Source organism: Orbicella franksi, chromosome 10 (genome assembly GCF_964199315.1).
Source record: "Orbicella franksi chromosome 10, jaOrbFran1.1, whole genome shotgun sequence".
In the NCBI taxonomy this organism is placed as follows: Eukaryota; Metazoa; Cnidaria; class Anthozoa; order Scleractinia; family Merulinidae; genus Orbicella; species Orbicella franksi.
Genome location: NC_138154.1, coordinates 22749979 through 22773910, shown reverse-complemented (window position 1 = coordinate 22773910; position 23932 = coordinate 22749979). Strand labels below are relative to the sequence as shown.

Here is a 23932-nt window from a genome sequence, read left to right as displayed (position 1 = left end):
AACTACAGAGTTTGTGAGGTTTATTCCCCAGAGCCTCGTGCTTAGGTCTGTTGTGTTAAGCTGAATTTTGATATATCGAAATTGGTCTGTTGCTTTCTAACTCTGTTTCAAAACGAGTGCTGGTGCACATCCTTTCATATGGAAATGAGTTGCTCTTCAAGACAATAAACGTGCAAGAAACCTCATTTCCATATTTGAAAGGTTGTGCACGAATATTCCTTTTTAACAGAGGTGACATGCCGTAAATGGCGCCTAAATTTAAATAATATTACTTTATACGTCCTAAGCCTCGTGTTAATGTTTCAGGACAGAGGATTTTTCACATAAATCTGAGGCTCCGACTCCAAACGCGAAAGATCAGTTCATCGCTTTGCATTGGGAAAATTTCACCCCTCTCTCCCCCCCCCCCCCTCCCCTCCCGAGAGAGATTTACAATGTGACGTTCTTAGCCCGGCATTTGGAGACAAAAGATGAATAACAGACTTCCGTCTACTTCTGCTCTCAATTAGCTAGAGAGGATAACAAAAACTGAGTTAGTTTGTTCCCGCCAGAGATTAAAAAAAATATATGTTTTGGCTGTCAGACTGTCACCGAATTATACTCTTTATCGTGAAATGTTCTTGCGTTCGCAAACCAAGGTTCACGAAAAATTTATAAACCACCAACAGAAAAATTATAGATCTCAATTTAATGGCACTTACATATTAATTCCACAAACTGCAACTGCCGATAGGTTCTTAAGATATTAAAGGTATATGGACTAACTGTTCATTATTAAAAACTGGATCACTGGATAATGCAATGCAAGAGTTTTCCTAGGTTAGCTCGAGATTTTTATCGCGTGATACTAAAATAGAGAGCGAATAATCTGATTGTTTTAATATAAATTTACTAGTCGCTCAAAATTTTAACTAAATCCTCTTCACAGACACTTTGAAAGGGCAAGGAAGCGGATCCCAGCGCTCACTGCAACGCTACTCACTATCTACTTAACAATGAGATTATGTGCTCGAGATTTCTATGAGGGGATATTTGATGAGGCCGAAGGCCGAATCAACTATCGCCTCATAGAAATCGAGAGCGAATAATCTAATTGTTTTAGTAGAATTCTAACTGAAATTAACGCAAATAACAGTTTCCAATTATTTTTCTACGCATTATTAAACTTTACGCTTCAACAAAATCGCACGCATTGAATTGTCCTTGGTAAATTTGCAGTTTTTTACGCGCGCGCACTCGTTTGTTTCAATAATTTCAAGTTTTTAGTCTTTTTTTTAGTCTTTTCAGGAATTTAATCATCCATTTACAACTAAACTTCTCTCCAAAACTTCGGAAAAACGATAGACGTCGCTTTTCGTGGACGACCGGCAGCTACTGCACTCCAATTAAACAATAGTGTTTATGTCGAGGAACTATCGGCCCCGCGGAAACTTGATGTTCTTAAAACAAATATGCTTCGAGGACAAATATGCAAGTTTTAAGAACATCAAATTTCCAAGGGCAACTGTCAGACCGATAGTTCCGAGACATTAACACTCTATCGTCTTTATTGTTCACCACTAAATTTTCTTCCGCGCGCCAGTTCAAAATCACATTAAATTATTTTTTGACTTTTTAAGATGAAAGCTGTGAAAAGTCAAAGGTAAAATTGGGAAAAAAAGCAGATAGCAACCCATATAATTGTTTATTTTTTATAAGCCCGCTTGTTTACAGAAAACTTTTCACGGACGAGTACTATCCATCCGGGTATTTTTCTCGGGCGGGCGCTATGGGCTGACAGTGTCTCTCCGCAGATGAACACTATCACGTCACATGATCAATTTAAACCAATAAGAATCGGAGAAAATTTAGTAGTGAACTATAATGGCTGATAGTATATGAGAAGCTCAGCCAATTAGATTGCAGCATTTGCATTAGTACACTAGTAGAATTATACTAAAACAGAATAGATAGTGAGTAGCGTAGCCAATCAGCGAACGGCATTCGCGATAGAACGCTAGGGATTAATATTAGAACTCGATAGAAACACAGTATATGTTTTCTAATTCTTAAATAATGGAACTTAACCCTGGATCGAATACTGGAGTAAATGACGTTGTAGTTTTCTGAACGACATTGAGGCAACACGGAACAACACGACTAGAGGCTCGACTATGAAAGAGAAAGACCGCACAAAAACAAACTGAAGTGGAACAGTTTTAGAACAACTTTAGTTGAAGAATCTTAGAGTTTCATTTGTGAGGTTTATTTTTTTATAAGAACTCCAGTTTTTCTGTCCGGTTTATTTAATTATTGCTACACACACTGAAAAGAAGAAAAGATTTACCCGATAAAGCTTATTTTGCTCTAGCTTGTTTTTGGTCACGACGAAAACTTTGCCGCGAGAAAATGGTCAATGTGTACAAACCTTTCAGACTTTTCAAAGAAACTTTGAAGTAATTGTGAGAGAGGGTGAAGAAACTATCTTAAATAAGCTAATTGGTTCGGCTTTACAGCCCTTCTCAAATGTTTACTCAAACCGAGCGGGTCCTGGGTAGGGTCTGCCTCTGGCACAAAAGAAGCCCTATTCGGCTTAACAATAAACTCACTGTCTAAAATTAATGTAACGTTTCGGTAGACGATACACAGACTTGTGTGACTGATGTGACCCTATCGCATCTCCTGGAACTTATCCAGGTCCCGTGTCATTCTTTCACAAACATCGTTTGCTGTATAAATCAGTCAAAGTGCACTTTTGAACTCAGCCAAATGCGTGACAATACGTGGCTTTCTTTGATTATGATTCTGAAACATTTATAATTTTCGCTAACAATTCCGTTGAAATGAGGAACTTGTTAGAAAGGAGAGTAGCATGGACAGTTGGTTCGGGTTTAGACACAGGAGGACATGTGCTTTCCTTTTCATTTGCGAAGCGTCTGAGAGCTTGACCTTCCTTTCCGTTTCAGCGTTAGTCCAAAGGTTCAAACAGATCATTACCAGCGTTACGTGTTCGCATTCAGTTCTTATTGTTGCTTTTGGCAGTTGGACAAAGCAATCTCGGGCACCTTAGATAGACGACTTTAAAAATAATCGGACGAAATCGATGAATATAGGTAACTTTAACACTTACACGTAGTTCTAGTGTCGGCGATACGGAAAACAATTAGAACTGATACACAGATAAGCTGTTGAAACATTCAAGGCCCAAGATGTCCTCAGCTTGTTGTAAGGTATGTCTTTCGATTTTGTCACTGCTCCCACGACGAAGAGGAATTCCCCTCGCGCTTAATCCCTTTGTACAAACTAAGCGTAAGCAAAATATACAGATACGAAGCTAGAACCAGTTTGCTCTAAAGCAATTATTTTTAAATCGGATTTAGCGATGCGATCGTATATGGCGATTCATTCTCATTGTGTGGTAAAACCAAAACCAGGCCAAGTAATTACCAGTTAGACTACTAAACCAATCTCAAACCGTAGTTAAACTAAAACCAAAGAAATTGCCTGATCACATTCGACACTCAATTGAAAATCGCTCTAAAAATGGCTTGAAAGTTGACAGTTTATAGGTTTCGTTATAATGCCCACATAACAATATAACCGCCGTTTGGATTTGCACGGGCGGCGAAGCCGCGAGAAAAACCGGGTAACCCGAAAACACTGAGCCCCGGTCCACGGACCCCCACTACGGACCGGGTCCGCGGACTATCCTACGGACCGGTCCACGGACTACCCCTACGGACCCCCTCTACGGACCACCCCCAAAATAGAATAAAAATGTAATAAATAAAGATTTCACTTACGGGCTGTTTAATAGATTACTCGTGTCGGCAAAATTTCGAACGTTACGCTGTGCAAATGTAACAAACTTGGGTCCAGGCTCGGGGAAAAATTATATCATTAGAAATATTGCCATTTTTTTTTCTGTTGTGGCTATATATGAAAGTCAGGGAAGCTCGAAATTTGTGCTTCTCACTTCCCATCCGCCATTTTGTTCAGCCCATTTTCCCGTGACGGTTCGTGAACTTGTTCAAGGCTTCATAATTTGCTCAGCGGAATTACAGATAAAACAAGCACACGACCTAAAAACACATCTTCTATAGCCAGATTGAGCCACGAACGGAAGGTAACAACTTTCCTTCTTTTGCCATCGCCATCTCCTTATGCCGAAAACAGCTTTTAGATATTATTTTGGGGGTTTTAAAAACCCAAGTCTGCTACATTTGTACAGCGTAACGCTCCCCATTTCACCGACAAGAGTAATCTATTAGACAGCCCATAACTGAAATCCTTATTTATTATTCTTATTCTATTTTGGGGGTGGTCCGTAGAGCGGATCCGTAGGGGTAGTCCACGGACCTTTCCGTAGGGTAGTCCGCGGACCCGGTTCGTAGTGGGGGTCCGTGTTTTCGGGTTACCCAGAAAAACCTGTGGTACAGAGCGGTTTCATTCACCGTTCTCGTTGAACTTTGATCAATTTTATCAGGTTACATTTAAACCAATCACAACGAGCATCTCCCACTGTGATCACATGGACTGGCACGTGAAGACATGACACATTCGCGTGACATGACAGGATAAAAAATGATCTTGGCCGGCGATCGCACGCGCTAAACTGGACTAGCCGTCAAAGTTATTTTCTCGCCGTAATTTTATCCAGACATGTTTTAAAAAATACGACAGTTAAATGGTTAAAAAAACAAAATTGTTTCCTTTGCCAAAATCTGGAAGCCTTCGAGGCAGCAGTTCGGCTTCTCTGAAGATTGGCGAAATTTTGCTCCCGTGAAAAAAGGTTCCTGATTCGAAGTCTTTGCTGTCGTGCCGTTTATTTGACTCTAATGTTGTGTGTTATGGTGGATATTACAGCCTTGTATCGGAAAATGCTCAAGAACTGAAAATTTTCGAAAGAATCTCGACATTTTTTAGGCTGTCGAGGACGACAACCGCGTATTCTTTGCAAGATGTGTTTTTCGGTAGCGCTAGCACATCTTTGTAAGATGTGCTACCGAAAATTCGAAGCGACTGTCAAAGAAGTCGTAAATTTAAACTGAGAATATTACAAAAACAATCTTGTCTGTTGGAAAAGAGAAGCTACAAACGATGAAAATACGCGTTCAAAATACCGTTCCAGCTCGTCTGGTACGTACACCGGCGTCGGGAGAATTGTGTAGTTGAACACTGCCAGGAATTAATTGAACTAACAACGATTTCCCGAATCCCTTTGGCAAACCGCCAAAACATCCTTGCTGCGAATAAAATTCGCAATACCATCCCTTTGCACGGCGCTTTAAAAGTTGTCAACATGTAAACCGTCGAACGTTTTGAGGAACTTTTGTTATGGCCTTGACCAGATCTTGATCTTTCACAAACCTAACAGCGCGAACAAATCTACCTCAAAATCAAATCCGCCATCCACGATCATCACGTCACCAAGCGACAAGCACATTATTCGCGACATTTCACAGGGCCATTTCGGCTATCTTTAAAACGAGGAACGGACAACGGGCAACGGGGAATCTTTAAAATGGGGAATCTTTAAAAGCGGGAATCTTTAAAATGGGGAATCTTTAAAAGCGGGAATCTTTAAAATGGGGAATCTTTAAAAGCGGAATCTTTAAAAGCGGGAATCTTTAAAGTGGGGAATATTTAATAGCGTTAATCTTTACTGAAAAGTGAACGAGAATCTCTCAGTTTCCCACCGGAAGCTATTTATTCTGTCACATGTATCAACTCAACAGGTACAGACACAGTTGTGGAATTTATTGTCACAGGCTCACGTTCTCTATTCTTAGAAACCAATTACCCTGTCTATTAGATTAGAAAACCCTTGGGAGGTCGTTAGGAGCCAATCAGCTTTCTAGTCCAGACTCCGGACTAGACAGATTTAAACTGGCTTGTCATCGGCTCGTTGCTATCAAAGAAATCGCGCTCTGCTCCAGAGGTTTTTCGCGCGGGTCACAATAGTGACATGACCGACACCGGAAACCGCGGAAGAAAATCCTCTGGCAAAGTTTCAAGTCCAGTCCACACTACGCCAGAGAAATTTGAAAACTGAGCTTTATTTCTCGGGTTAGGCTTTCCATCCGCACTAATCCGTCACGAAACCGAAGCTTTTCGAAACGCACTTCAAGTCGGAGGAATTTGAAAACGCCGGCTCCGAGCGGAAAACGGAAAACATTTTAATCAAAGTGGTTACAGGGAAAATTACGGAAGCCCCAAAGGGACATCCACTTATTAAAAATGGGAGATTGTTTTTTGAAAATGGGAGTTTGTTTTTCCAAGATGCGAGTTTGTTTTTTTGAAAATGGGAGTTTGTTTTCTTTGAAAATGGAAATTGTGTTTTGAAAATGGAAGGGTTTTTGCTTTCGAAAATAGGAGCTAGTGCTTTTTTTTTAAATGGTTCTTTTGTGATTGTGCATTGTTGATCATGATGGCGGACGTGCAGATGCCGTGTAGAGAGGTAGGTTCTCGGTCTGTTTTTTATCTGTCATTGGTTGTTCTACGAGGAATAAAACACAAATAGCGGTGATAAACATATTAAACTTACGCATTTTAATAACTTGACGTTTCGTATGCTACGCAACATACATTTTCAAAAGTGGAATAAAGAACGTTACAATTTTTGAAAACTATATATGAAATGTAAATAAGGGGTCTGGAAACGAGATTAAGAAACATCTGTTTCTTAACAGTAAAACAATAAAAGCCTAAGCTTATTAATAAAGTATCAGCCTCTCACTGCTGACGTTTACATTAAGAGCCGGCTTAAGTTCTTGGATGAGCAAAGTTTCTTTAATTTTACAATGATAATCTGTTTTACCAGAAGCTAGAATATCAAAATGATCCCACTTGATGTTGTGACTTGTGGCTTTTATACGGTCGGCAATGGCTGATGTGGGGTCTGATTCTTAGTGAGAGCCCTGAATAGTTCCGTTTTCCTATCATGAAGCCGTCGTTTTGTTTTGCCTACGTAAAAGTCACTGCAGTCCCAGCAAGCAGCTTTATAAATGACCTTAGATTTCTGTGAACGATTTATTAATAAGCTTAGGCTTTTATTGTTTTACTGTTAAGAAACAGATGTTTCTTAATCTCGTTTCCAGACCCCTTATTTACATTTCATATATAGTTTTCAAAAATTGTAACGTTCTTTATTCCACTTTTGAAAATGTACGTTGCGTAGCATACGAAACCTCAAGTTATTAAAATGCGTAAGTTTAATATGTTTATCACCGCTATTTGTGTTTTATTCCTCGTTAAACTACGATGGCCCAAGAACAAAAGCCTTTTTGATTGTTCTAATTAAGGATACAGGATCGTAGTCCAACATTGACACGTGGCGTAGGGACATAGCGAGGTAGAACACTTTCGGCAAGATGTATATTAAAAACCAGGAGCCATAAAAGGACCATTTGAAGCATGTAAACTTAAACCTTAGCTAGCCTGAGAACGCAGACAAGCGACAGCCGGAAATACGTCTGCTTTAGCAGGCCGCACTGTAGTTAGTCATGTGCTTAAAAAAATCCTCCCATTTTTAAAAAAAACAGACTCCCAGTTCCGGATAAACAAACTCCCAATATTTAAAAAAAAACAAACAAACAAACATCCATTTTCAGATACCAAACTCCCATATTTAAATAAACCAAGTCCCATTTTAAAAAACAAACTCCCATTTTCAAATACACAAACTCCCATTTTAAAAAGCAAATTCCCATTTTTAAAAACCAAACTCGGTTCGTGATTTTAAACCCAATAAAACACTGCTGCTTGTTTATTAAACATTGCATTTTGAGAAGAAAGATTGGAACTGACATGGAAATTCGCAAGTAAATCCCACGGAGTAATATCCCGTATTCTATTCTCTCTTCCTTTCGTACCCAAAAAATACACTTGTGGACATATTGTCTTTTTTTCCTTCCAGACGCTGCTGTGTTTATTTGCTGTTACGTGGATATTCTTCCCTCAAAGTACTAACAGCGCAAGTAAGATTAAAATGACAAAAAAATAATAATATTTAAATTTAGACGTTGTGTGCAGGTGGAGATGGGCTGATGAAGCCCTTAGCTAAAGCCCCGTCCGCACTTTTTAGTTTGTAAGTGAGAATTTTTTTTTTCTCCAGACTATAGCCTTTTGACTACGCCTATCACCAAAACCGCATCTTTTCAAACACGCTCTGTAGAATCAAGACTAGACGGATGGAAGCCAAGGGCCTAACTAGCCATTTTTGGCTTGTAAGGCCGTTCCATACCTTGTTACTGTAGTGCGGCCGGGGATGGTGGGGGAAAGTCAACTAGGCCTATGATTTGTTCAATTCATGCAGTATTACAGCTTAAGGTGGCTTCCATTTTGGATGTTACTAAAACTAGGAACGGAGAACAGGGAACGGGGAACGGGAGTCTGGGAACGAGTGTACAGCGGTAACCCGCCCGAGAATTTAAAATAGCGGACAGAGGAAAAGAAAAAGGTCTGGTAACCAGTTTTGAACACGCGCTCTTTTCGGAGCAAACAGGCTAAAACAGCCGGTGAAGGGTTTACCTTGGAATGTTGACTTCATAGATTTAGTGTTTCTCTGACATACTTTGCAGGTTCGATAGAAATTCAATCTTCGAACACTTTGCCTAGCCAATTAAATTATTTAAAAATAAAAGCGAGTCGTCTAGTTACACTCAAACGACGACCAGCTTCCCTTTCATATTCCGTCAGTAAAAAAATGCACACTGCAGTCCAGGTACAAAATGCAGACCAGGTACAAATGCAGACTGCAGACTAGGTACAAAACGCTGACTGAAAATGAAGACTGTTTTTTTGTGAAATACGAGATAACATGTGATTTTATAACGCAATCACGCAATCGCTTTTCCGCGGTACATCTTCGACGAAAATTAATTTGTATTTATAGAGGATTATTCTTGGCCTGTTTCTTCATACATTTTGTTTTTAACACTGAAGCAACAAGGACATGCTAGTTCTTAAATGAGATTTGAAGCTGTCATAGTCTTCTCACATCGCGCGCGAGGTCAGAAGTAAACCCAAGTCACGCAATATTCAAGGAGCAAAGATGAATCATTTTGTAGCCAGAATGCTGGCTCTTTACGGGGTCAAGAAATTTATCGGAAAGGAAAAAGGGAAGAAGACTTAAAGCCAAACTGTTCCTTCGTCTTGATACATTTTCAATGTCCAAGGGTGAACCACACATTGATTGTTACATATTAATAAATGTGTAGCTAACTAGTTACCAAACAGCAACAACAAAAGTAAACATATGACCCGTCGCGAAAATGACGCTTCGCCTTTTCCATAAGAATTCGTCAAGTGTTCTTCATTTGTATTTATTTGAGTGACACTTGGTAAATTATAAAATCACATGTTATCACTCTTTTGACGAAAGAAACAGTCTCTATTCTCAGTCTGCGTTTTGTATCCAGTCTGCAGTCTTTATTTTGTACGTGTCTGCACTTTGTACCCGGTCTGCAGTCTGCATTTTGAACCTAGTCTGCATTTCGGTACCCGGTCAGCAGTCTGCAATCTGCATTTTGTACTGACCGCTTTCATATCAGTGTTTACGCTCTTTACGTCGTTTCGTCCGCCATTTTAAATTCTTATGGAGATCACCGCTGTATACTCGTTTCCAGACTCCCGTTCCCGGTTCCGGGTTCCGGGTTCCGGGTTCCCCGTTCCTAGTTTTAGTAACATCCCTTATATTTTTTATCATTTTAAAGCGGCCAATCAGAAACCAAACAATTTTTTCGCTAGCATGATTACTTTTGGTTTTTTTTTTTTTAACAGACATTTTTCGGCAGAAACTTCTGCCTTCTTCAGTGCAAGTCTTATAAGAGATGCAAATTTGAAGTATAAATAACTAATAAATGCTGATGAGTGCATAAACAAAAAATCCAGAGAAAAGCACGCGGATTACAAAGATAGGTAGGAAACTAAACCAAAGCTTGGACATGCAAACAGAGGACTGACCAAGCTAGAATGGAAAGCATTTCTCATGATAATAATCTAGTCTTTGTATTGTGCCGTCCGCATGGGGACCTTCAGATTGGAATATAATTTGATTTGATTATCACGTTTCACAGAGACTGTTCACAGCCCTCTATTTTCTTGTATTTTTATTCTATCGTTGAACACGCTGATAGAATCGCAAAACGGGCTGACTTGATGGGATAGGAAGAGTCTATTCTTCGTTTGGCTCGCCTTGCTTGCCTCCCCGCGCCCACCACCTCGTGCTTCGTGCTCACTTTTCCTTTCGCGAACGTTGAAAAACAGAGAGACTGTTTACAGTAAACTTTCCCCATTTGTCTCTTAATGGTAGACTATTCAATTGGTGAACCATAGGAAGGAGCAAAGTATTCTGGGAAAGCAGCTAGATTGAAATTCCAAAGTCGTTCTTATCTGGCGCCGGTGTAGTGCCCTGGCTTTTTCCCCGGGATTCGACCGGGATTTTTTCAAGGAGCCTTGAGTGGTAACGTCACTGAACGGCTCTGGTAACGTCACTCTTTCGGCAAAGTAAAATTGATGCGTTTGGCGGGCAGGCATTATCGAACATTGTACAATTACCTAAAAACGTTCAACCCGATAAAAATAATGTGCGAAAGCATTGCTTCACATATTAGATATGAAAACTTTTAACAAAACCCGCAACCACTGCACGCGTTACATTTAACAATGCAATCTGAATATAGAACTAGACGTGGGAAAGAAACCCGAAAAGAGGGTTGGGGACACGAGCACTTAAATGGTTTCGCAATTTTCTTTCCTTCTATTATACGCTTTCTTGACAAAGTCGCCCAGAAAACTAGCTCTATGAAATAATAATAAAAAAAGAATATTACGAGAAAAAATAAATATACCGAGAAAAGTTTGTAAGCCCGGGCTTACTGGCTTAAAGGGAGCTACACCAAAGGCGCATTGCCTCTGGTGCCCAGGCCTCTTTGAAGCATAATAGCATGTTTTCAATTATATATGAGTTGTTAAATTTGAAAGTTGATTAAGAATGGCTGACTGTTAGGATCGAGAACCGCCGGTCAACGACCCATTTGGCAAATCGCTCATATTTTGCCCAAAGATACCCTTAGGTGACCTAATTCTAAAAATCATATTTCAAGGTTCCAGCGAATTTTTATTTTTCAGAAATTCGCGAAAATTTGAAAGCGCGGTCAAAGTGCGGTTTTTCGTGTAATAAAATGACCGAAATAAGGTGCGAGGACGAAGCGCTGGTAAAGTCTTAAAATACATTCAATTGACTTCAAACTTCACACAAATGTGGAACAACCACTCTAATTTATTCCTCGTTTTAAACTAATCTCAGAGATGTTGATATAGTGGTTTTCCGAACCATTTTAAAAACACCTATGAAGCGTGTGAAAAATAACGGCACAATATAGGTCATGTTTAACAGCATAAAAATGCATCTGGTACCTCACTTTCCGATTATTTTACTTTACAGCCTAGAAATATCATTATTAAACATATATCATGCCAAGTTTCATGCTCGAACTCGCAGTATTTCCCTTTGAGAAAAACGAAAATCTACGTCAATGTGTTGGGCGCAAATAACACAATAATTATACACGAACAAGAGACAAATCAGTTTCAACGGCGAAAGTAAAAGGCCATCATTCATTAAAACCCCGTCAATTCACTGCTATCAGTAGAAACATAATGTCCACTACATAAAAACTGTTTTTAGACGTTTTCGAAACATTGCGCGTTAACTTTGTTTAATTTCCTGTCCGCGGTCATGTCTAGTCTGTCATCGCGTGTATTTCCTTAATGTAAACAACACTGTGAATGGTTTTCACGACAGATGCAAGAGATTTCCTGTAATGTTTTCGGTTCACCACAACGCTTTAAGTTCGTTAAGACACAATAATGGGTCAACTTGGAATGCTGTTTAGCATTAAGGACGTTAAAGGACTGTAAATTAATCGAGTTGAAATATCTTGAAGCAAATCAAAATCGCGCCCTTATTCTAATTTGGCAAACAGCCGACCTCCGTTCAAGTTCAAGAAGTCGAGAGGTTAATTCGGCAATGTATTACCGGTACAACAACAAAATCAAACCGCGGTCATCAAAAGTGTAAGTTTAAAAGTGTAGTGGCAAGTCCCAAATAAATTTCGCCTTTCTAAAATGGAAACAAGAAGTGAAACGCTCTGACCCGAAACAAATAAACAAAATATTAATACGACTAATTTAATCCGAAAATGTTACAGAAAACATACCTAAAAGCCGTCGATTCCCCTCAATACCACTCCACATTGCCTTAAAGAGCCCAAGCTTTCTGCTGTAAGAATCAGGGGCCTCAGGAATCTGTTTTTATCATATCGGCAACCATGCTGCGTGGCTGATATTCGAGACTCAGTAAAAGTTGTCACACAACCGTACGAGCAGCCCAGTCACGCTTTCACTGCTCTTGCGCAAATGTTCAACATTTCGCAATTTACCTAAACCGATTACAAGTTTAAAGTAGTGACAGTAGATTGAAATGCGCTTCTTAAAGCTGACCTATCCAGGAGCAATTATTTCTTGTTCTTGAATGGCTCTTAGTTGTAGCTACAGTCGGGAAGGGGGGGGGGGGAGGGGGTACTCCTGGAAATTTCGGATATCTGTATGCCGTGGAAGATTAAGTGGTCTCCAGCTCTTAACGCCAACACTGACACACCAGATGATTCTCGAAGTATCACAGGGATCACTAAGCTAAATAATTTTGAGTTTAGCTCCGCTGAGTCAATTACCTGTTGACGCGCATATTGCATTGACCGTGGACAGGTGGAAAAACAGTTAAACGGGAAAAGCCTGGTGCACATTGTAATTTAGCGTTGTTCAACACGCAATCGGTCAGGTTGTAATGCTAATCGTATTTGACAGAATCTCAAGTTTTCTCTCGACACATACTGGGGTGACATACTCCTAGATGGGCGTGGCCGGGAGCCATGAGTCAAGTCAGTCAACTCGAAAAGCTTAACAGAAGAGTGATAGTGAACCACTGGTGGAAGGACTGTAGATTGTCCCTACGCTTTACCCTGATAGGCCTCTGTTTTATTCTAATGAACTGATGCTGTGACAATAATACTATTTAGCTTTATGAACATGCTAATTGTCAAGGGTTTCTTTCGCAATTTAGTCAGACATCGCTCTTTCTTTATTTCTGCTGGAAACATCGTTCTCTAAAGGAGACTTCAGGTCATTTTCTAAAAAGACACGAACACTGCGACCCGAACATCGGTGCCATTATCAACGGGTGTGACCGAGAAAGCGTCTGGTGATGTTTCCATGGATAGTAGCCATGCATGGCAGGGTTGTATTAATGCCTTCAAGGCGGCCGCATTCGTGTCTTTCATGGCCTGTCCACTTTAGCGTGACTAGCGTGACGAGCAGCCCAGCGTGACTGGGCTGCTCGTACGGTTGTGTGACAACTTTTACGGAGTCTCGAATATCAGCCACGCAGCATGGTTGCCGATATGATAAAAACAGATTCCTGAGGCCCCTGATTCTTACAGCAGAAAGCTTGGGCTCTTTAAGGCAATGTGGAGTGGTATTGAGGGGAATCGACGGCTTTTAGGTATGTTTTCTGTAACATTTTCGGATTAAATTAGTCGTATTAATATTTTGTTTATTCGTTTCGGGTCAGAGCGTTTCACTTCTTGTTTCCATTTTATATAGACGAAATTTATTTGGGACTCGCCACTACACTTTTAAACTTACACTTTTGTGACCTCGGTTTGATTTTGTTGTTGTACCGGTAATACATTGCCGAATTAACCTCTCGACTTCTTGAACTTGAACGGAGGTCGGCTGTTTGCCAAATTAGAATAAGGGCGCGATTTTGATTTGCTTCAAGATATTTCAACTCGATTAATTTACAGTCCTTTAACGTCCTTAATGCTAAACAGCATTCCAAGTTGACCCATTATTGTGTCTTAACGAACTTAAAGCGTTTTGGTGAACCGAAAACATTAAGGTTACAGGAAATCTCTTGCGTTTGTCGTGAAAACCATTCAGAGTGTTGTTTACATTAATGAATTACACGGGATGACAGACTAGACATGACCGCGGACAGGAAATTAAACAAAGTTAACGCGCAATGTTTCGAAAACGTCTAAAAACAGTTTTTATGTAGTGGACATTATGTTTCTACTGATAGCAGTGAATTGACGGGGTTTTAATGAATGATGGCCTTTTACTTTCGCCGTTGAAACTGATTTGTCTCTTGTTCGTGTATAATTATTGTGTTATTTGCGCCCAACACATTGACGTAGATTTTCGTTTTTCTCAAAGGGAAATACTGCGAGTTCGAGCATGAAACTTGGCATGATATATGTTTAATAATGATATTTCTAGGCTGTAAAGTAAAATAATCGGAAAGTGAGGTACCAGATGCATTTTTATGCTGTTAAACATGACCTATATTGTGCCGTTATTTTTCACACGCTTCATAGGTGTTTTTAAAATGGTTCGGAAAACCACTATATCAACATCTCTGAGATTAGTTTAAAACGAGGAATAAATTAGAGTGGTTGTTCCACATTTGTGTGAAGTTTGAAGTCAATTGAATGTATTTTAAGACTTTACCAGCGCTTCGTCTTCGCACCTTATTTCGGTCATTTTATTACACGAAAAACCGCACTTTGACCGCGCTTTCAAATTTTCGCGAATTTCTGAAAAATAAAAATTCGCTGGAACCTTGAAATATGATTTTTAGAATTAGGTCACCTAAGGGTATCTTTGGGCAAAATATGAGCGATTTGCCAAATGGGTCGTTGACCAGCGTTTCGCGATCCTAACAGTTAGCCATTCTTAAGTACTCGAGAAGACGACCCAACAAACCTGGAATCACACTCGGCTACTTTCATTGTCGGTCTCGAAAATGGAGCCCGCATTGGGGTCCGACGTGTAAATATAGGTCAACAAGGAAGAAGTCTAAAATTTTGAGTTAACCCAGGACGTGCAAGAGCTTGGTTTGTCAGCTTTGTCGAACAAATATTCATCCCCGAAGAGTGAAAGGAGAATTGTAAAACGCGTGGAATCAGTTCTAAACGGGAGAGCTCAGCTCTGACCATTTGTTATCGGAAAAAAACAAACAAACTTTCTTTATTTAAAAGTTTGACAAATGACAAGTTTTTGGCTGCCAATCTAAATCCTTTGAAGAGTGTAAATTAAAAAGAGGCACAGACATGTGAATATATAAGTTACAGTGCGTTTACTGAAACCGAGGCCACCCAGACAAAACCAATCAGATGGCAGAACTGAAACAATAGATTCCAACATTTTCAAATCCAGCCAATCAAATGTTCGGTACAAGACAATGAAATCGCAACTCATTCGTTCTGATGCTTACGCAATTACGGTGTCGCGTAATAAATTGTCAAGTTCAAACCGTTAGTAGTTTCGCGTGCTTGCGGGTTCAAGAAGAATTATATGCTACACTTTCTATGGGGTCGTTGGTTGGTTTGGAAAATGCATGGAAATAATAGCTGCGTAAGAGTGTGACTCGTAAATATGTATCGCCAACAGAGTGTGTTGTGTGAATATTGTCGCGGCTGTTTAAAAGAAACCCTTTAAATGGTCTCTGAGCAGTTTCGCATGAACGCAGGTTCGAAGTGTACGAATTGGAAAGGGATTATTTTCGATGTAACTGAAAGGAGCTGAAAGCAAACTTCAAGCAGGAAAATTGAAAAGTTACCTTGATACAAAATGAATTCTTTGTTCGAAATGTCTTCGATTTTTCCATCCAGGGGAAGTTCCCATGCGTCCGTCATTTGCTTTTGCTTGAGTGATTTTGCAAGCTGAGGCTTCAATAGTACAACGTGGAAAAAGAAGTCGTTTGAATTTTTATGAAGATGTTATTTCAATACACTGATAGCCCAGAAAGGAAGCTTAAACTCCGAAATTTAGAGCTCCTGAGACAGTGAACGCGATGGTTTTTTCGAGAACTGCGTGGTGGACAACCGAAAGGCGTGTAAAAATAGAAACACGCAAAGACAGCAAGAGCGGAATTTCCTGTGTAAAAAATGTCAAAATCTATTCAACGATTTTAAACAACAAACGTAAATGTGATATTTTGTGTGGCCGAACGTTCACAGTCGGAAAACGGTCAATTTAATGAGTTTATCACGCTTGTAAATGTAAAATCTAAAGTAAAGTACAGTGGAATCCCGATGTCTCGAACCTCCAGGGGAAACGCAAATTGGTTCGAGAAATCGGTAGTTCGAGAAATCGAAGGTGGCATCGAATTACGCTTAATTGGCCGGCTATTGTTTGATTATGAGTAAGTGTTCAAATTTTAACAAAAATACATCCTTTATAATGTAGATCTTGACCTTTTTTACAAACAAAACGTACTTGATATATAGCGCTCACTCAATTTAGCTGAAATAATTTGTAATAACTTGTTGCCTCTTTGCAACCGAGAAACTCTGGGCTATGATTTGAGAAATGTTCCTGGTACTTTTGCCGGTCACCCCAAAACGCAGACCATGCAGACTGCAGACCGCAGACCGCAGACCGTGCAGACCATGCAGACTGTGCAGACTGAGTACTTTTTTTTTTGTTGTCTTATTCTTGATTTATGATTATGTATCGGAGTGTTTGTTATCCACAGGCCGCGCAAACTCGGTGGTATGTGAGTGTTGATGTGTTATAGATTTTGCAAGGCAAACTCCCTTTAGTCCTAAAAATGCTTAAATAAAGCTATTTTGAAATGTAGAAATAAACTTCACTTGCAATGCAATGTCACAGGTAACATGGGTATTTTCTACTCTTAGTGTACAAAATGTAATTCCAAATGGCTGCTGGAGCGTGACTGCGATCGCGCCAAAAAAGTCTAGCGCATGGAAAGATCACAGAAAACCGAATAGCATTTGAAATTCTCAGCGCAGTACGGTTGCCGTGGTGAGTTGATGCGATGGTTAATTTATCTGTCTATATGGCAGTTGTGTTTTTATGGCAATTTAGACTACGAGTGGTCCCTCTTTCGCTAAGTCCATCGTGCGTGACGCATAAGAAAACCTCGAGGAAAAAATTTCGTGCGAGCATTTTACTTACGGTCACGCTCAACTAAGCGAAAGAGGGAATACTCTTAGTCTAATGGCGATTCTGTACTTAGTTAAGCAAAAGCGATTTGTGGGACAATGTCGCTTAGAATCACCGTCCTTGCTTTTTTTTTATGAATCAGTTAAGAGGAGAACGAAGACTAAGAAAATCGAAAGAAAAAAAGACAAAATAAATAATACCACAAACCCGTCAAAAATTGACGCAATTTGCGCCCAGAATGTATGTAAGGTTATTTTTATGCTTGATTATAGTATATTAAGGACCGGTAAAGGAAATTTCTCATAAAACGTCTATTGAACACGTGAATCAACCATCAGATGTTGAGTTTGTGCCGCCTGTGGATAAATAACAAACATTAGGACATATTAAACACTATTTTGTTACTAGAAGCGAAAAAAGTGAGTCAAGTGTTAGAAAAAAAGTACTCGGTCTGCACGGTCTGCATGGTCTGCACGGTCTCCAGTCTGCAGTCTGCAGTCTGCATGGTCTGCGTTTTGGGGTGACCGTACTTTTGCGCAGGTCACGCCGATTGCATGACGCAATTCACACTGTGTTGGTGGTTTTGGCGGTTCGTCTACAATCACAATCTCGTCCTCGTCCATTTCTTCTTCTTCCTCTTCATTTGCATCTGCTGAGTGGTTAAACTCTGCTTGTATATCCTCATCAGTTAGGGGATCAGCTTCAAAAGTAGACGCTTCATCACATTCCACAACAATGCCAGCTGTTACAATCTCCTGTACAAGTTCAGGCGCTCGTTCCCTTAAGTTATTGATTTCTTCCGATCGTCGTCATCAGAAAGTGCGCTTTCTTGGGACCGTGTCTCGTTTTCCATCGGTCAAGCCACCCGTCAGATCCCTTGAAGTCGGCTATCTGTAGTTGCCTCGCATGAGACATCGCTTTCTCTTTAAGCATTGGACCACTAACAGGGATGTTCTGGCTTCGCACATTAAGAAAATACTTGTACACTACCTGATCCAGTTTGTCATAACTTCCTCCCTTTAAGTTCTTCGTCTTGGGGTTTTTTCCCTTTGTGACAGCATTGATAATCTTCTCCTTGTTTTTTAACCACGTGGATATTGTATTCAGAGCCACATTATATTTTGAAGCCGCTTCCTTCTTAGACAAGCCGTTTTCAATTTCTTTAAGGGCTTTGTATTTCTCATGCAAATACTTTGTGGAGACTTTGCGTTTCGATGGCGGTGACATTGCTAAGATTTCGTATAACACTCGAGGTAGATCGCATCAGGAAAGTACATTTAGCACGGCCAACTGAAATTGAAAACCAAGTTAGTACGTCTAAAGAACAAAGGTCAACTTTCGTTACGGCAGGTATATTTTGCAGGTTGCAGGTTGCAGGTTACAGGTTGAAATTTAATTATAACTGGAAAACCGCTGGCACCTAAAAGAAACGTACAGGTGGTAGACTTACCATGACTGTTACATGACACTGTTTACAATCGCTCTGTAAGGTAGCTTTCACCTAAGTGCCAAACCGGCCGAAGCGATGGGAGGAGAGTATTTTCCTATTTTTTGAAGCCTGCAATGAATCATCGTTTTTGAAGAAACATCTGAAATATCATCTGAAATATCTGCTGAATTTGGTTTCTTCCCTGTCAGTACCAAAATGAAAGCACACTGAGCTTGTGCTAGTATATTCCGTCGGTTAAAATCTTAAGACTTACATTATTTCATCTCTTTATTTATTTGCTTCATTTGTGATGGCAATCTTCTGTTGTTGAGGGAAGTCCCGAGCCAAATCTGGAATCGATGGAAACATCTGTGGAGCGGCCATTCAGATGGCTTTGAGGAGATTTCACTGGTCTCAGCGTGTCGATCGATAAGTACTTATAGCGGATCGATCGTGTTTTCACTATGTCAAAGACGCGAACTAATTTATGTAAGAACCTCTGACGAATAGATAGGTTATTAATTCTTTTTAGTGCCAGCGGTTTTCCAGTTATAATTAAATTTCAACCTGCAACGTGCAAAATACACCTGCCGCTTTCGTTAAAAGTGTCAAAGTAAACACTGTAGACAACCGGAAGGCACGTTTGCTGTTCCTTTTATTAGTTCTCAAGCAAGCGACAGTACTGAAAGCACTGGCATGGCTACTCATAGCGAAAGAACCAATTCATTGTCTTCATTCGAAATGGACTCGTATATCAAAGGATATCATGAATACAAAGAAATCTACTGTAGACACCTACAATGGACAAGCGCTCGAAGCCGTTCCGGAACTAAAAAGTGTGGTGGACAAATATGCAGTTTGCGTAATGCTTGGTGACGAAATTGTTGGACATTTGAAGAAGGGTAGAACTGGACGCTTTGTAAAGACAGTCTTCTACTTTTTGAGGGCCGATGAGAAATGTTCATGTACTGCTATAGTGAAAGGCAAAGCTGTTAACCTTGGGGATGGCGAAGGCATGCAAGTACCATGCATTCTTCACTTCAAGGGGACAAACAAATTTATCGATGTATTGCGACAACAGCTTCAGACCTTCCAGACCTTTCAGACTGATGACAGATTTGTGGCTTGCTTGTTGTCATTTTTTGTTTATGCCGTTAAATGATAGCATAGAAGCGCCGGGTTTAGTTGCTGTTGTTAATCTTGTTGTTGTTGTTGTTGTTGTTGTTGTTGTTGTTTCCCCAGCATTAGTAAGGGGACGCTGAAACGTCGTGACTTTGTGCTCTTTCAACTCACATTGAGGTCATACATTAACATATTTAAGTGCCGTGAAAGTATGTAAACATAAAGCGTGGCAAAAATTATATTTAAAAAAAAAAGCATTTATATCTTCTCTTCTTTTAGTGCCTCCTGTACGTACGACTCCAATACCGCTGCCCACAACTCCTCCGAGTAAGTTTTGTTCATTTCATTTGAGCCAGTAATTGTCATCAAGAACACTTTTCATTTGCATTTAATATATTTACGCCCCCAATATTTATAACGGTTTCGCTAGTGCAGATCCTTTTGTGTTGTTATGCCTTTCTCAATGCAACACTATTCAGAAACATTTTCTTGATGACGTTTTGGTTCAGCCCCCTAACATTGTCCGTTAACGAACAAAGCTACCAGGAGCCATGAGAAGCTGCTGTATTGGTAGGGCTACTGGACCTTTTAACTTAAAAATGAAACAAAAAAAGCTTTCAAAACCTTACAGGTTTGCTATTACAACGATTTTGCATAGGTGGAACCATTATCAAGCGGCCTCACAAAGAGACTCTTCTTTTCACGCGACTTAAGCTCAAGTCGGCTTAGGCGGTGAAGTGCTGTTCTTTGTTAGATTTGGGAAAGAATTGTCTTTAGGTACAGTGTTGATGTTTTTCAGGCTGCAAAGCTACGGCAGATGTGGCGTTCCTTGTTGATTCATCGGGAAGCATTGGTCGTAGAAGATGGCCATTGATGATAAACTTCTTGAGAGAAGTTACCAATGTGTTCAACGTTGGTCCAGATGGTAGTCATATAGCTGTAATTGCCTACAGCACCAGCGCAAAGCTGGAGTTTACTTTCAACACCTTGTCTGGCGCACAAATTACAGCAGAGGAATATGGAAAACTGATCGATAAAATAGGATTTCAGAGAGGCTTTACTTACATCGACAAGGCTCTGATAATGGCTGATGAACAGGTGTTCATTACAAACGCTGGAATGAGGCCTGGTGTATCGCAGGTAAGAAATTGCACAACAATTTTTAGCTCGCTAAATATAGCTACAGTCATATCTAATTGGTTTAAATTGGAGTCGGCCAAAAAATCGGAGCAGTCAGGCCTGTAAATCACACCTGTAAATCACACCTGTCCGTACCGCTTGTCCGCTGCTGATCCGGTATTTTTGTACCTGCATAAAATCACATGCCGTTTTAGAATCGTTTCCAGTCTCAGAGAGAGACTGGGTGGGCACATTGCCTTCATTTCCGTAGATAGGGGCCGGAACTTTCTCGCATATTTTACCATGATTAAAAGTCTGCATTTACATTAGGTGACGTGACATCTGCATGACAACAACTCTGGAAATGAAACAACTTTAAAAGTCTTCTCCATCCTTAACCATCTTTGTTCCTTTAAGGTTTATTATTCTCTCTTTACCGTTTTTCTATCTTAATAAACTACTATTTTCAGGTTTTCCTCAATTCAAAGGTAATTTTGTATATGGTCACAATTTCGTAACTGAGCTCTTTTATGCTAAGTCAGTAATTTTAAAACGTGCATTTTTTTTAAAGCCTGATTTTATATTAGATGATTTGACGTTCACATCGCAACAACTCTGGAAATGAAAGAAGCTTCACGGAAAAAACTCAACGAAACTTTTATTTCAATTCTCAACAGGTCGCTATAGTGATCACCGATGGAGAGCAGACCACATTCCGAGGATATACACCTTTGGATATTGCTTCTAAAAGGATCAAAGATAAGGGAGTTGAAGTGTTCGCCTTGGGTGTTGGTGGCGGTGTTAAAGTTGATCAACTACGACTGATTGCAAGTTCTAATGACAACGTGTTCACATCTTCCGGTTTTGAGGAACTCGTCAATGTCGTGAAGCCAATTGTGGAGAAGTCTTGTCGAAGTAAGGGAGCTTTGTCTCCATGGAAGAAGCGAACGTGAATTTTAAGCTTTTCTAAATAAGGGGTGTTTAATTACGAAAATTAAGGACAAGAATACATCACAGTATTTATTTTATAGATGTTAATTCATTCTCATGCAGAAAAATACTCACTTTAGGTTACTTAAGTTTCTTTTTCCATTGATTGATTAGTTATTATGTCGAAGTTACGGGAAAAGTCAATTTGCCTTTTGGAAGCGAGAGCAAACCTGGAGCTGGCTTGTCTCGCAGCGGCTTCTGGGGCCGTTACTGGGAACCAAAACAAGTTATAAAGACGAAAACTCTATTGTCGCCAGTAATGACCCCACAAGCAACTGGGAGATTAGCCTCGCCCCAGATTTCCTCCCGATTCTGAAGAAGCGAATAAAGAACATTTAAGTGCAATGATTAGAAAACTGGCAAGCTGTACTCTCAGCTTTGTGTTCTAATGTTCTTTGCAAAGAAAACTGTTGCCGCAACTTCGCTATGTTGTTTATGTCATGTAAAAGGAATCGGATGCGTTAAAATATTGCATTTCATTTCTAAAGCTGCTAGCGGGCATTCTGCTTCTTCTGCTCTTTAAATGGTTCTATCAGTTGCAGACAAAGCATTCATTTGTGCGTGCGCTGTACATTAATTAAGATGTTGATAACTACAAAACGTTAAAAGCGTGATGTTGTACATTGTTTTCCTCATGTTTTTAAGTACATTTACATCCAGCTCGTGCTCTTTTCTTCGTTTGTCTTGTGATCGTACTTGTTTCCTTTTTTCAATAAGCGCTCAACACTCTCCCCCACCTTTCTCCTTCCCTTTTAGCATTTTCACCTGACTCTACTTTCCCTCCAGTTGTTAAAAAAGGAGCCCTATTTACCCAGAATAATCATATTTGGTGAAAGAATAGAGGCAACCTTACCTAAAAAAGAATTAAAACATAATTGAGAAAACGTAAGGTTCTTAAGATTCTGTTAGGGACGTACTTGATTACGAAATATAAAAATATCAATCCAAGCCCTCTGAAGCAGACCTTTGGAACGTTGCATCTGATTTATGGTGGCATCCACTATACTATCGTGTAATTTGTGCAGTTAAATAATATGCGATCGATATGACCTTCCACAACTGTTGCTGAATTTTTGCATTTTATTCTTCTTAGCGAAACCTCCAGATCCGTGCAAGACTATTGGCTGCAAGGCGCCCTACAACATAGGCTGCAGAACTGTCAACAACACAGCAGAGTGCATCTGCCCAACATGTCCGGACACGCTTAACCCTGTTTGTACTTCAGATGATGTTCAGGATGGTTCTGAGTGTCACATGAGGAGGCAATCTTGCGTCACAGAAGATCTAGTGACTGTTACAAACCGTGCACCATGCGGTATGTGAGGTCCCATCAATATTATTACAAAACGGAGTAAATTCATGCATTGGTACTAAAAATATAGTTGTCATTTATCCGCTTTAAAAATAAGTTCCAAGGATCAGTGGACAATGGAGTCATTATAAAATCAACATTCCTTTTAACTCCCCAAAGTGACGCCTTTTTGCGGGTGTGTTAGCATCGTTCCACTGAAAAGAGCTAAACGCACTGCAAAAGAAAAACCAAACAGTCTTTCAATCTTCGGGCGTTATCTGGTGTCTCAATCTGGTAGTTTATTTAGTTACGTGGTTCCAAAACTTCTCGGGTTGTGGTCTCAAATAAATTGTAACTCTTACGTATAGGCCGGTAATCATTTAAACGTGTAGCCACCACCAGTCCAAAGCAAACAACACTGCAAATTGTAGAAAGCATACAACGATGAATTTAGAGACCATTTGAGACCCCAGTTTACGTTAGCACTGAGGAAATAAATTTGTATAACAATAGAGCCCTAGATCTTTCTTCTTACCAATATTTGATAAGCGATTATGAAATAACAGCACAGCTTGGAATAACTTTAATTTATCAAGCTTTACTTTTTCACCAGACAAGGAATGCAAGCCAATTGCAGATATTGGATTTGTTATCGACTCATCTGGAAGCATTGGACGACGCAACTGGGGAAGAATGAAGCGATTCCTAAAAGCGTTGGTCAGCAAACTTGACGTCAGTCCTTCCTCTACACACGTAGCAGCTGTTGCCTATAGCAACAACCCTGAGGTAGTGTTGCGATTTAACAGCCGTCAGGGTACGAATGAAGTGAATTTCGCGTTTGATGGAATGCGTTGGCAGCGCGGTTTTACTTATACTGATAAAGCTCTATTCCTGGCAGACAGTGATTTGTTCCAGAGTGCAAATGGCATGAGACCAAACGTAGGCAAGGTACGTCGATGAGGAAGCGC

At 40.0% G+C, this 23932-nt stretch overlaps 1 protein-coding gene across 1 annotated transcript in view; it reads left to right on the top strand.

The window, feature by feature from the left end:
- The first annotated feature begins 2763 nt into the window (after positions 1–2763).
- The window catches only part of LOC145499463 (matrilin-1-like), a 28639-nt gene continuing 7470 nt past the window's right edge, over positions 2764–23932 (top strand). The window contains exons 1-7 of the mRNA XM_081478978.1: positions 2764–3209; positions 7898–7958; positions 19844–19891; positions 20364–20704; positions 21361–21598; positions 22767–22988; positions 23578–23912. Of these exons, the coding sequence (XP_081335104.1) occupies positions 3189–3209; positions 7898–7958; positions 19844–19891; positions 20364–20704; positions 21361–21598; positions 22767–22988; positions 23578–23912 (1266 nt within the window). The 5' untranslated portion in view covers positions 2764–3188. The remainder of the gene's footprint in view (positions 3210–7897; positions 7959–19843; positions 19892–20363; positions 20705–21360; positions 21599–22766; positions 22989–23577; positions 23913–23932) is intronic.